Source organism: Elgaria multicarinata, chromosome 12 (assembly GCF_023053635.1).
Source record: "Elgaria multicarinata webbii isolate HBS135686 ecotype San Diego chromosome 12, rElgMul1.1.pri, whole genome shotgun sequence".
Taxonomy (NCBI): domain Eukaryota; kingdom Metazoa; phylum Chordata; class Lepidosauria; order Squamata; family Anguidae; genus Elgaria; species Elgaria multicarinata.
This window is the reverse complement of record NC_086182.1, coordinates 19,102,702-19,116,721: the sequence shown is the minus strand read 5'-3', so window position 1 is coordinate 19,116,721 and position 14,020 is coordinate 19,102,702. Positions and strand designations below refer to the sequence as shown.

The 14,020-nt window shown below is 47.4% G+C and overlaps 1 protein-coding gene across 2 annotated transcripts; it reads right to left on the bottom strand.

The window, feature by feature from the left end:
- Nucleotides 1-25: 25 nt before the first annotated feature.
- DUSP26 (dual specificity phosphatase 26) lies at nt 26-13,763 on the bottom strand. Of its 2 annotated transcripts, none has more exons than XM_063139223.1 (4): nt 13,618-13,763; nt 5,789-6,074; nt 2,936-3,150; nt 26-674 (listed from the first exon to the last, which is right to left on the bottom strand). In XM_063139223.1, the coding sequence occupies exons 2-4, from the start codon at nt 5,968-5,970 to the stop codon at nt 475-477; spliced, it is 597 nt and encodes a 198-aa protein (XP_062995293.1). In that variant the 5' UTR covers nt 5,971-6,074; nt 13,618-13,763; the 3' UTR covers nt 26-474. The 2 variants fall into 2 exon arrangements, with proteins under 2 accessions (XP_062995293.1, XP_062995294.1); XM_063139224.1 differs by lacking the exon at nt 13,618-13,763 and adding an exon at nt 10,903-11,003.
- Between the last annotated feature and the right edge of the window lie 257 nt (nt 13,764-14,020).

The following is a 14,020-nucleotide window of genomic DNA, read 5'->3' as shown; positions in this document are numbered from 1 at the left end:
AAAAGAAAAGAAGCCCTGAAGCATGTAGTTTCTGCAGGATTTTATTCTCACTGATCAAATATAATGGGGCTACCCAAGCTCTTCAACAAAGGCTATACAAGCAAATAGGACACAACAGGCCACATCACACATGACTCCAAGGGCGTCAAGGTAGCTCAAAGCTCCCTTGGTCAGAGGTTGGGACATGTCACTTAGGAGAACCCAGTTTTATGGCTTTTGAAAGCCAGCAAGGAGAGAGGGGGAGGTAAACAAAACTTCCTTCCTCTCAGAAAACAGGACCTTGCTTTTCTCCAGCCGACACCTGAAGCGAACTCTGAGAACATGACTGGCCTTGTAGGTCATCGGAGCTTTATAGCTGGGCTTCTTCAGGGCAGGAACTGTGGATGTTCAGGAGAGACTGGAAGATGGCCCAGAAATGCCTCAGGCCTGCCAATAGGAATTGGCTCCAGTGTTGTTTCCCTAGGACTCATCCGCTCATGGTTTCTGCTTCAGCCTGAGGGAGTTGTCCAGGGCGGCCAACTGGCGCAGGAAACCCCGGTTGGGGATGATGCCCCGGTGATCCTTGACGGTCTTTATGGCCTCCACCAAAGTCAAGTGGTGGTAAATCATGAGGTAGGCGAGGACCAGGGTGGCTGATCGGCTCACCCCCACGGCACAGTGAGCAAGGATCCTCCCTGTGGGAAGAAGAAAGGAGATTTCAGAAGATGTCTACATCAGATGTCAGTCGAGGCCTTTTGGCTCCAGTAATTCAGGAGATGGTGTGTGTACATGAAAACGGTACATGCACCATCTCCTGAATTACTGGTACAGTAATTCAGGAGATGGGTGTGCCATTCTGGAAGAGGTCTTTGCGCACAAAGAGTAGCCCCTGAAATGCACTACACAACCTTAGCTTACCATTTCCTTTTGATATGGGGCACCTAGGATACTCACCACATCATCCTTTCCTAGAAGATGGCTGTATTCTTGGACCACTCTTAGAGCCAAAACAGACATTACTTTAAAACCATATCTAACAGTTACGTCTTAAAAACAAATATAAAAACACCAAATTATTTTTATTCTAGAGCAGGCACTATGCGGCAGGGTCTTGCTATTTACTGTTTTACTCTGTACAGCACCATGTACATTGATGGTGCTATATAAATAAATAAATAATAATAATAATCTGGAATGGGACCTTAGCATGAAGGGTTGGGGGACTTTAACCCTTTCTCCTACTATGGGCTCTATCTGTGATTTCTATTTATTTAGTTATTTATTACATTTTTATACCGCTCAATAGCCGAAGCTCTCTGGGAGGTTCACAAAAATTAAAACCATAATAAAACAACCAACAGGTTAAAAACACAAATACAAAATACAGTATAAAAAGCACAACCAGGATAAAACCACGCAGCAAAATTGATATAAGATTAAAATACAGAGTTAGAACAGTAAAATTTAAATTTAAGTTAAAATTAAGTGTTAAAATACTGAGAGAATAAAAAGGTCTTTAGCTGGCGTTGAAAAGAGTACAGTGTAGGCGCCAGGCGGACCTCTCTGGGGAGCTCGTTCCACAGCCAGGGTGCCACAGCGGAGAAAGCCCTCCTCCTAGTAGCCACCTGCCTGACTTCCTTTGGCAGGGGCTCACGGAGAAGGGCCCCTGTAGATGATCTTAAGGTCTGGGCAGGTACATATGGGAGGAGGCGTTCCTTCAAATAACCTGCCCCCAAGCCGTTTAGAGCTTTGTATGTTAGTACCAGCACTTTGAATTGGGCCCGGACCTGGACTGGCAGCCAATGAAGTTGGAAAAGGACTGGTGTAATGTGATCTCGCCGGCCAGTCCCTGTTAGTAAACGGGCTGCCCTGTTTTGTACCAGCTGAAGCTTCCGGACCGTTTTCGAAGGCAGCCCCACATATAACACATTGCAGTTATCCAAACGAGAGGTTATCAGAACATGGATAACTGTAGTTAGGCTATCTCTGTCCAGATAAGGGCGCAGTTGATATATCAGTCTAAGCTGATAAAAGGTGCTCTTTGCCACTGAGTTCACCTGTGCCTCAAGTGACAGTTCTGGATCCAAGAGCACCCCCAGACTACGGACCCGATCCTTTAGGGAGAGTGCAACCCCGTCCAGGACAGGGCAAACATCACCTCGCCGGACAGATGAACCACCCGCTAACAGTACCTCTGTCTTGTCTGGACTGAGTCTAATAGTCTATTTCTTGCGGCAGAGTCTTGCTATTTACTGTTTTACTCTGTACAGCACCATGTACATTGATGGTGCTATATAAATAATAATAATAATAATAATAATAATAATAATAATAATAATAATAATAATTTCTATTGTAGAATAGTGATGGATTTGCTTTATGGACCACTATTTTGCCATAGAAAGAGCAGGTACCCGATCTGGATTGGTCCCATATTGGAGGAGGAAGGAAAGTGTTAAAGCCCAGCAATCACCCACACTATGGTCCTGATCTGGATTGGGGCCCCTGCACCTACTCTAGAGTAGAAACGGCAAAATAAATAAATAACTGGAGTCACTTCTGTTTTGGCCCGTATTCTGCAGACGCAGATCGGGTGGCCCCAAAGTGTGTTTTGACATTCAAGCATTGCTTCCCTCTAGTGGTAAGAGCTTCACGGAGAGCTATGGAGAACATGTGCACACGCACAGCTGACCCTGCCATGGTGCTGTCTGTCTGGGGCATGCTGGGAACTTGTAGGACTTCCTTCTGTCTCAACATGCATAGAATCACACCCTTAAGCTAGAATAATATACTAGTATTTTTGGCATTCTGGACTTGCACCTTTGGCCTTTGTTCCCACCCAGCAATGGAATATGGCTGAGGGGAACTTCTTTAAAACGTAATCTGGCCCTCGGGCTGGAAGACGTTCAGCGCTGCAGGGGTAAAGCCACCCCTCCGCCTCCTGCCACAGACTCACCCCCACTCCTGCTCAGCGCCTTATGGATGAAGTCAGCTGCCGGCTCAAAGTAGGGGCTCATGTCGAAGGTGGGCGAGTCATGTGCCTCAATGCCCAGGTAACAGATGCCAGTGCCTTCGTAGTAATCGGCTCCTCCCCGCCACTTGCTGTGTGAAGCATTGAGGATGTGGGTGATGTTTAGGCGCGCCAGTTCCCGACGGTTGGCTGCCATATCTCTGCACAGGGGAGAAGAGGAAGCTTCATTACATCTCCATCTTCATCTCAGGCTTGCCTCTTCCCAAAACATTGGGCGGAGAGTCTGATTGCTCCCTGGGTGAATCAGTTTGACCCAGTGGAGGCTGGTGGCTCTGATGTCAGTGGGGTTGTGATTGGCTCTGGGTTTCAGGCAGAACTCTAAATGAGCTATCCAAGGTGCTCAACCTATTTTTTTGAGAGTTGGCTTCAGCACCTTAGATAGCTCTTTTAGAATTCTAACTGGTTTCTCGCTGAAATCCAGAATGCATTCACAGCCCCATTGATATCAGAGCCACCAGCCTCCATTGGTTTCATTAGTGACAGAGTATTGCAGGTGCCATGCTATTCATGGTGTGATGGCACTTTTTTTTTTTATCATCTGCCAATCCTCAACCCCCTCTGATTTCCTTGTTTGCTTTGAGAATAGCTGAAATCCTGACAGTAGCTGGGGAGAAATGCATTTTCCCAGCAACAATGCATTGTTTCCAATTGTATTTTGGGTGCCTTGGGCCGGATCTACACTACTGCTTTAAAGCGCTTTATAACAGTTATAAAGCGCTTTAACTGCTTTAAAGCACTATAAAACTGTTATAAAGTGCTTTAAAGCAATAGTGTAGATCCGGCCTTGGTCTTGAATGGGGAATCAAATCCTGCTTCTGGTGGAAATAAAAATGGCCAGAACTTCTTTGTTGATCTAGATCAACACAGCTGCCTGCATTTTTGTACTCTTCTTGACAGCGTGGCTATGAGGATGGTCATAAAAACGTAAGAACATAAGAACTATGCTGGATCAGACAAAGAGTCCATCCACTCTGATATTCTGTTCATATTGTGGCCAATCAGCCAAACAGGGAGTCCACAAGAAGAACACCTCCCACCCATGTTCCCCAGATACTGGTCTACATGGGCATACTGCCTCTGATATTGGAGGTATATAGCTATCAGGACGAGTAGATATTGATATCCTTCTCCTCCATGAATTTGTCTAACTCCCTTTTAAAGCCATCTAAATTGGTGGCCATCCCTACATCTTTTGGCAGTGAATTTCATAGTTTAGCTAAGCGCTGTGTGAAGAAGACTTTGCTTTTATCTGTCCAGAATCCTGATGAGCTACATCTCACTGCATGCTACCATAGTCATTGCTAAGGACTGGGCTTTTCATTGTCCTTTTGAATCTCTGTGATACATTTCTCCTCCTTTCTGATGATTTGACAGCTGTGCTTCTAAGGACATGATAATCACCCATCATAATTATTCTGAACATTTGTATAATGCTTTCAAGGATAGGCAGCACAGTGCCCTCGAGATATTCTGGACTACATCCTCCACCAGCCACAGCCAGCATGGCCAATGGTCAGGGATTATGGGAGTTTGAGTCCAAAACATCTGGAAGGCACTAGGTTGCCTACTCTGCTTTCAAGTGTTCGATGGGGCTCACATGATTGTAGATGTAATCCTTACAACAACCTTCTAAGGTAAGCCAGTAATATTATTGCAGATGTAGGGAACTGAGGCTGAAAGAATGTGGCTTGCCTAAGGCCACTTGATGATATCATGGCAGAGGTAAGATTTGAACCAGGGATTTCTTGATTCATAGCTCAGTTTTTTAAGCTGCAATCTTATAGCAATTTACTTCCTGGAGGAGAAGGCTATGAACGGCTACTAGTTCTAATAGCTAAGCGCAACCTCCAGTATCAGAAACAGAATGCCTCTATACACTAGTTGTTGGGAAACATGGGTGGGAGGGTGCTGTTGCATCATGTTCTGCTTGTGGTTCGCTGCTTGACAGCTGGTTGGTCACTATGTGAACAGACTAGATGGACCTTTGGTGTGATCCAGCATGGTTCCTCTTATGTTCTTACTTGGGAGTAAGCTCCATTGAACTCAACGGGACTTCCTTCTGAGTAGACATGTACTGTACATAATTGTGCAGTTTTCTACTATGCTACAATTTAACATGTCTGTTGAACATCTGTATTTAAATAACAGCTGCAGGTTGGTTTGGTCAGAACTGGGATCATGGGGAATATTTATGCCACAGATCTTACCACCCAAAGCTCAAAACACTTCCTCCATGCTTCTCTTGGCTGCAGGTGGGACACTACCATTGACACCAAGAACATATTACCTCCTGCAGTAAATAGGAGGTTGGTGGGGGTGGGAACAAGACTGCAGCACGGTGGGGAAAGGGTTAGATTAAAGGTTTAGAATCTCAGGGCTAGGGGTAAATTTGGCCCTCTAGGAGTTTTGGCCCTCCAGGGTTCTCCAGATGCCCCCTTTTCCTCCAAACACCAAACATTGAGTAGCTTCCCAGTTTTTGTGTCCCCCCCTCCCCTCCATTCTCAAAGGTGGAAATGCCTCCTCTAAGGAGTAGTTACTGGCAGGGAGAAATTTAAACTACAACATGCTGGGCATTTTTGGTGTCTTCAGCCCCACCCACCACCAGAATGTGGCCCCGGACCCTTCGTCCGAGCATTTCAGCCCAAGGGTTGAACACCCTTACTTACACCATCAACCCATTCCCCAAGGCTTCGATGCCCCTGCCCCTGTTTCCTAACCACTGTCCCCATGCTGCCATGATGGGGCTTGGGACTCCAACCTCTGGGCTTTTGTACGTACTGATCTCCCAGGAAGAGCCCTGGCCAGACTTCATCAGCGTGGTTACAGGCTGTCTTCCCTGTGTACAGCAGCCTCTCCAGCTCAAAGACGCTGAGGATGGGGTGGCTGACGGTGTCATCGTGAGTCTTCCGGACGGGAGCCCGGGATGATGTGTTCCGGGAGAACCGGGACATGAAGGCCATTGGTGGTGCACAACCCCCCGTCGCATCCCGGTCCTCTTGAGGGTACTGAGCTGGGACCGGGACAGTGTTTCTGCTGCGACCACCACCCACGGTCGGTTTCTAAGCTGAAAGGAAAGCAGAGAAAGTATCAGCACAGCTGCATCAGATCCTGGGCTCATGGTTGATGAGGAAAGGTGCAGCTCCTGTGGCCTCTGCATTGAGTGTCTCCATCCTTATCCTGTAAACCATGAGAAATAGGGAGACCGAAGCAAGAAGGAGGTGTATTGTGGAACAGAGCACCAAGGCCGTGTCTACACTGGCCTTCCCCCCCCCCCCAGGGTTCTCCCTGTGCATCCAAATGATGCATAGGGGATCCCAGGAGCAGGCAGGGATAACCCCTCTATTTCTCCGGGGTAACTGAGACCTCAGTTATCCTGGTTTTACCTGTGGTCCTGGGATGATTCTGAGGACCATTGGCAGTGTGGGCACCTGTCCTGGATTCTTCCCTCCTCTCTGTGAGTAGTGGGGGTCAGCAGAGGAAAGGAGTCAGGCTGGTGGGAGTCCAGGGACATCGAGCTTGTGGGGGAATGGGGTCAGGTGTTTTTTTTAACTTACTTTTCACTCCCTGCTCCTACCTTTAAGAAGAAAATGGCGGGTGTGAAGGGCACACTGCCCCTCTTCCCTTCCGGGATATCGTGCTTCTGTTTAGATGCCCAGGGAGGATCGCAGAAGCAGTCTGAGATCCTCCCCACTCTCTCCCTCTACACCCTTAGGTGTAGAAAGGGTAAGTTAAGTGGGTGTTGAAGGTCTTGGGAGCTGCATTTCAGTGGTGGGCAAAACCAAAGGTTCTGGGACAAAAATACCAGCATATTTGAGCATGAAGCTCTGATTGCCTGTAACTAACTAAGCCCTCAGGAGTGGCATTTCAGAATGGGAAGGGAAATTTCATAAAAGCTGGAAAACCACCAAGTGGTCAGTGGAAATGGTGTCACCATTTGGGGAACCTTGATTTGGCCCTGGGTCTGAGGTTCTTCACCCTGCATCATCTGTTTATCTGTCCGTCCGTCCGTCCATCCATCCATTCACCCATCCACCCACTCATGCTGAAAGAGTCTGTCTTATTGGCAAATCAAATCATGGGATATTTTTAAGAAGATGGGTGAATTGCAAAATACACAAGCATTTTGAGAGTGAAATGTTGTGCATTCAAAAAAAAAGAAAAAGGCAAATTAATGCCACCCAAGGGCCAAACTAGACATGATACATAGTTGTTTTATCCTTCTCTCAAAAAAGTATTCCCTCCTCCCTATAACCAAATGCAGCTTTGCAAAGTTCAGAGTTTAAGCAGCGGATTGCAGAAATGGTGCTTTCTCTTTCCTTCAGGGTGAAATAGCAGGCTGTGCTAGGGTGGCCATGTGCCATATTTTACAAAGGAGAGTCCTCTAGTTGAAGATTTAGCAAAGGAAAGCCCAGGCTGGTGGCTGCTATTTCAGTGGGCCAGTGACTCCGTTCTGGCCTTCAATCAGAATGCCAAAGGAGCTATCCAAAGTGCTGACCCATACCCCATTATTATTATTTATTTATTTATTTATTTATTTATTTATTTATATAGCACCATCAATGTACATGGTGCTGTACAGAGTAAAACAGACTAGCAATCCCCACATTGGATTGCTAGTCTCCTAGGACAAATTTTATACCCATTTTCTGTTCCAAGAAACTAACAAAACAATCCCAGACCCTGACCTCCACCTCTGTGTGAATCAATGGGCATTCGAAGGTTTTGTATGTGTTTTAACAGATTTACAGGCGCGAAGGAGAAAAGGTGGATTGTTTCTTCCTCAGCTTCTGAGCTGGCTGGCACAGGCTGGCTGATCGGGGATGGCTGAGGAGTGCAGCTGCTGCTTTCTTTCGAAAACATTGTTTTGCCAGCTCAGGGGCTGCCAAGGCTAGAATAGTAATGAGAAGAGCTGGCAGGTGCTAGGCACTTTGGACAGAGAGCCAGGAACCTGGGCAAGAGAAAGAAAATCAAGATATCCCCCCTCTGGCACGGACCCCATTCCATGCCAGGGAGAAGGAAGAGCCTTCCCTTGGGCCCTCTTGCTGCCTTTAGGGCAAGGTTGCTGAGCCTCTTTCAGTCCGGGGGTTGGATTCCATTATGGTGACGCTCTTGTGGGCCACTGTCCAGTGGTGGACGGAATTGAAGGGGCTGACAGCAAAAGGGGTGGGGCTAAAACACCCACCTCTTTGAGCTCTTACTGTCAGTAGCTAAGCCTTAGTACAGGCATTTCGGAATGAGGAAAATCCTCCCTAATGCCAGGAAACCGCCAATGGTGGGGTGGTTGGCGGAAAATGGTGTGGGATCAGGGGAAAGGGAAGTAGCCTTTGAAGCATCCCAGAGGGCCAGATTTTCCCCTCCCCGGCCTCAAGTTCTGCACCCCTGCTCTAGGGATTAGCCTTGCTTTCTCAGTTGGAGGGCACAGAGAAGATTTTAAGGGACCCTATTACATTCCAGGGGATAAAGAAGACCCCCCTTGGGCACTCTCTTGCTATATTTGGGCAGGAGCCATAGCGCAGGGGTAAGAGCACATATTTTACAGGGAGGAGGCCACTGGTTCAATCCCTGGCATCTCCAGAAGCAGGGAAAGGCACCTACTAGAGGCCCTGGAAAGCTTCTCTCAGTCACAGTAGACAATGTTCGGCTACGTCAAAAACTGTTCAACCAGGTCTTAGGCAGCTTCCAATATATCTAGGTTCATTTTCCAGGCTCTTGAAATCATGGGAGTTGAGTAGTTTTGTTTTCTTCCTAGGGACATCCAAGGTATAGTTTGCTCCAGAACTCACCAGGGACTCACAACAGACTCTGTTTCCAATGTCCTAGAATGTATGAAGTCATCATAAAGAAGGGAGATCCCTTGAGAACATGTAGTGTTCTGTTTTCTCGCCACTTAGTAACCACAACCGAGCCTCCATAAAGCTGGACATTAGGGCCTTGTTTTATCTCTCCTTTCAGAATGTGAGCCAGACAAACACGGTGATTGCTTGGGACAATCGGTCCAATTCTCTGCCCGCCCCTCCTGCTGCTTGGTGCTCTCTGTGGTTGCCAGGAGCTTCCTTTCTGAATTTTGGAAGACATTCAAGCAGGCCACTTCCCAGCTCCATTCCTCCATCATAATCATGCCAAGGGGAACCTCTGTTCTAATCCACTTCTAACAACGGAAAAAGATTGGAGATGCTGGCATAGGGCGAAGGGAGTAACCCATTCTGGGAGGATGTGAGCATCACAGATGCAGCTTCTTGGAAGCCATTGAGGTCAGGAACGCAGAAAGCTGCCTTATTGCAGAGGGGGATCTCAGAGGGGATCTGCAATGGATTCAAATGTGATTGGATTTCTAGGAAGCCAGCATGTGGATTACCCAGTGGACTGGCTTTTATCGAGTCACGTGGGTTCTGCAGGCTGGCAAACCAGGTTTTCCCCACACACTTTGGGGGGGGGGGAGATTTGTGTGCACTTGTGAGAAGTAGTAGTAGTAATAGTTGCCCCTGTCTACTTGCTCACTGACTCTCTTCCTGTCAAGTGAGAAAGTGGCAGCAAAAATGAGAAGGAGGAAGAGGAAGAATAGCAGCTGCTGACAATGGCGGTGAGAAGGTGACCGTGTGTGTGTGTGTGTGTATCTTGCTGGAGGGCCGTCCAAAACCTATATCCAGCTCTGTCTCTTTCCCTCTCACTTTATCCCCCTCTCCCTCCCTCTCCCCCTTTCTCCCCACCCAGTGGGCTGCAGGGACAGTGACAGCTTGCTCTTGCCAGAAGTCTGAACAGAGTCCTTGCTCAGGGCTTTTGAAATTCGGTCGAGGGCTGCAGGTTGCTCATCCCTGGTTTATATTATACAGGAGGTGGGTAGTGGGATGAATGCTGAAGCTTAAAACAAACAAAAACAAACAAACCTCTCTTCCCATCACTATACTAAGAGTTTCAGGAGGAGGAAAGGCAAAAAGGAAACCACACTCCTTTCTTGCAATACGACGAGAAAGCATTACGGTTTGGGGTTGGCAACCAGCCAGAAAGCTGAGCCTTTTAGCATTATATAGCACAGGGGAGGAAAGATTTCAGCAGGGTGGAAAGATAAAAGGTGGGCCTTTTTTCCTTTCCCCCCATCTTGACGCCTCCCTCCCAAACCATTCTGTGAGCCCCGAACTGCAGTACGAGGCATCCGTACCAAACCGGACTCCTAGGGAATGTGAGAATCAGCACAACCCAGGCTTTGTGAAGATCTCCGAATTCCATCTTGAAGCTTGTTCCGATTCAAGTCCGTATCAGATTGCGAGCTTTGGTTTTGGTTTTGTTTGTTTCACTTTGCATGGTAATCCATGCATATTTTCATGCGTACTTCCCCCCAAATGTGTGCATCAATGGTGCACATCTTTGAAATGTACGCATTCTTCTCCCTTTGATTTGTGTGCATTCTTCAAAAGCATGTATTCTGTGTTTTTTCATGCGCATGCTGTCAAAGACATTTTTTTTGGGTCCGCGAATCACACTGTAATCTCGGAAATGTATGGACTTCGACTGCAGATTGTTTCCAAGTCCATGTATGCTCCAGAAGGTGTGAACTGCGTAAATCCTGTTAAAAAATGAACTGAAACAAATTTGTCATACAACCCTACTGTAGACACACTGGAATACTTTGTTATGGATCACCCATTTATTTTGCTTTATGCCACACCAGATTCAGAAAAAAGGCTGCTGCCTCAATTCACTAAAAAAAAAGAAAGGGGGAGAAATCATAGCATAAAAACAATGAAAGACGTTGGAATGTTTATTTATTTTGACAATGCGAAAAAATGGTCCCAAAGTGTTTGGGGGCATCAACCAGATCTTTCTCTTGGGAAAGAATTTTATATTTATGCAAAATATACAAAAGCATAACAAAGAGAACAAAACTGTTACCTTACCTTGGAGATTCATATTCCAGTGGCTTACAAATAAATCCCAACTTCCTACAAATCTGTCTGATGATCTTCCTGCTTATTCTCTTTAATAGAAAGTCAGCTCAGCAAGCAAAACAGTAAGGGCAGGAGGGTGGGGGAGGAAAGAATGTAATGTGCTCAGCTTGTTGGTAGCGAGCCACAGTGCAAAGACCTTGCCAACAGCTGTGCAAAGTTCTCCGGATCACAAAGAAGACAGGCTGCAAATGATTGCGGCCTCATGAACAATATCCCCGGCCTTCTAGCTGGCTCAGCGCATCAAGAAGCCCCTTTTGTGCATTACAGGTGAGTAGGGCTATCGTGCGTAGAAAGTGGTGCTGGACCGTACTGCTGGCCCTGCCCGGGCATTGATTGCATCCTCCACTGCCTCTATCTCACCAGTGTCTGCATGTTCAGTGTGGATGTCTGCAAACCTGGATGCCCTAGCCTAGATCAGGGGTGAAGAATGACTTTCAGCCTCAGGGCCAGATTCCATTTTGGGGAAGCTCTCGGGGGACGCATTCCAGCCCAAAGGCAAAAGGGGCAGGGGCAATGCACCCCAAGTACCCACACATTGTGTCTTAAAGCTCTGACTGCCTGTAACCAAGCCTTAAGAGAGGCATTTCAAGCTTTTAGAATGGGGGAAGAAACTACACAAAAGCCACGGAACTATGAAAGGATTGGTGGTTGGGAGAGAGGGGATGTAGCCAGGGGAAGGGGAACCCCAAAAGGCCAAATTAGGGCAGATTTAGCCCCTGGGCCTTAGGTTGTCCACCCCTGCCATAGTGGAATACTTGGATATTGAGGTGGTAAGGCCACTGTGTGCGTATGTGTGTGTGTGTGTGTGTGTGTGTGTGTGTGTGTGTGTGTGTGTGTATGAGACCACACACACACACACACACACACACACACACACACACACACACTGGGAGTGGGGCCAATAGCATGGTCCCATCTCTCCTTCTATGTGTGATAGCCCTCCATGTGAATAATGCAGGAAAAGGGCAGATGTCAGAGGCTTCACTGCCACAAGAGCAATACAGTATAGATTAGCATTAGACCACGGCTATAGTCCTAACCATGCACAAGTGGAATCGGAACCAAGTTGATTTATTCCAAGTAACATGATCAGTCTTTCCATTTAAATATCATGTTTTTCCCCCCCAGTTCACAAACAAATCATGTGGCACAGTTCCTTCGACAATGGCAACCAAACCAGAATAAAGTCCATGGAATGGACTTTAAGCTTACAAGACCCTCTTAATCAAGTCTCCATTTTCAGCACATGCAAATAGCGGTATAGACTGTTCAAAGAGCTTTTCATACATTACCTGGTTATAAGCCATGGAACAACCCTGTAAGGCAAGCCAGTGCCATTATCTCCATATCGAGGCCAAGGTAGAGAGAGCTTGTCAAAGGCCAGCCAGTGAGTTCATAGGAACCTCCTACTTCATAGGTCAACCCCAAGCTAGAACAGCTCTCGTGGCCTGTGTCTTTGGCAGCAAGGCCATTTTATTTTAAAAGGGTTGCCAGTTAGCACAGCGAGAACTGAGCATTTTGGGGGAGGGGACCCTTCCAGATTGCGGCTTAGATGCAATGTACTCTATGCCAGCCCATGTCACGATAGGCCCATTTCGTCCCACACGATGTTGTTGTGCACAATGCATTCCTCTTTTAATGTTCCCAGTGGAGCACTAGCTGAGAGAAAAGTGCCTCCTGCTTCCTGCTTGCTGTTTTCCTGCCTCACTTCCCACTCCTCCAGCCTCATTAGATGAGCGAAAGAAGGAGCCATGTTCCCTTCCTGGGCAAATCTCTTGTTGCTATTAATATTTTGCGCAGGCCTCCATGTACGCCATGCACAACAACACTCCCTTATTTTATCCACCTTTGCAACAGCCATGCACGGGAGGCCATGGTTATTCCCACTTTCCAGAGACATAAAAACAATGAGGGGTGAGTTTGGATCAGATTACTCATGGCCAAAGATAACCTGTTTAGCCTAAAGGTGAGGTAGATTTCTTGATATCCCCCTGCCCCCGTTCTTCAGGTCTTAACCCAATACTCTCCATCCACAGGATGCGTTGCACTGGCTCTTGGCCCAACTAGTATTTGAAAAATAAGTTGCCCTATGGATCTCCAACGTGTTTAGAAGGAAAAACTGTCCATTACGTTTGGCAAGGCAGGGATGTTTGGGCATGAAGGACCATTTCCTTGAGATCAGGGAGGCCTCCTGAAAAAAATGTGACCTGCATAAACCCCACCCGCATGCGTGTCGCGAGATGATGAAGCTGGCTCCCATTTAAAAATAAAAATAATGTTTAAAAAATCCATTTCCCATGCAGTTGGGATGAAGTTAGTCAAAGGGGGGGGGGAATGCCACAGTTGCTTTCAGGTCACACACTCAGTCAGACCGCCCTCCCCCCCATCCCCCGTAAAGACCCCATTCTGCCAACGTTCTGTCACCGACACCTGCCACAAACAGAGATATACACGCACGGCACGGAATAGCTCATCGGCTTCTCATGGCAGCTTCTCAGAAGGGAGGCAGACATCAGCTTCAGCCTGCTGACACTTTGCAGGAGCAGAATCAAAAGCCACATGCTCCTTGTCAAGCAAGGGACGCACACAAAGAGGCAGGGACAAAGAGAGAGAGAGAGAGAGAGAGAGAGAGAGAGAGAGAGAGAGATGGCCGTATTACTTTACCTTTGTCAAGGCTGTGATTTTCCTCATCCAGGAGAGGAGGCTTGTGTCAGTTCTATTCCGCCATCTCCCTTTCTCCCACTTCTCTTTGCTGCTGCTTCTGCTGTTGCTGTTGCTGCTACTGACGCTGTTGCTGCCGAAGGAGGGGGAAAAGGCTTCTGTCTCAACATCTATTTTAAGCCCTGGCATGTCCAGGGGCAGATTTGTTTCCTATCAGAGACGGTGAATGGGTGAGGAGAGGAGAGGAGCCAAAGGGAGACAGCCAGTCTGACAGAGGCACGTGTAGAACACACACGCCATGACACATACACACACACGCACACTCACGGTGGTTTGCACGAGATGCAGGCGTGGATGGAGGGGGTGGCCACCTGTGCTATGGGGCAGAAAGGCCCAGAGAGAAGCT

What these genes read in the sequence shown, in the direction of transcription:
- DUSP26 (XM_063139223.1), bottom strand. Translation starts at nt 5,970, where the DNA reads ATGGCCTTCATGTCCCGGTTCTCCCGGAACACATCATCCCGGGCTCCC. An exon ending in GGGCTCTTCCTGGGAGATCA is followed by an intron (nt 3,151 to 5,788) that starts GTACGTACAAAA and finishes TCCCCTGTGCAG; the next exon opens with AGATATGGCAGCCAACCGTC. An exon ending in GGCGCTGAGCAGGAGTGGGG is followed by an intron (nt 675 to 2,935) that starts GTGAGTCTGTGG and finishes TTCTTCCCACAG; the next exon opens with GGAGGATCCTTGCTCACTGT.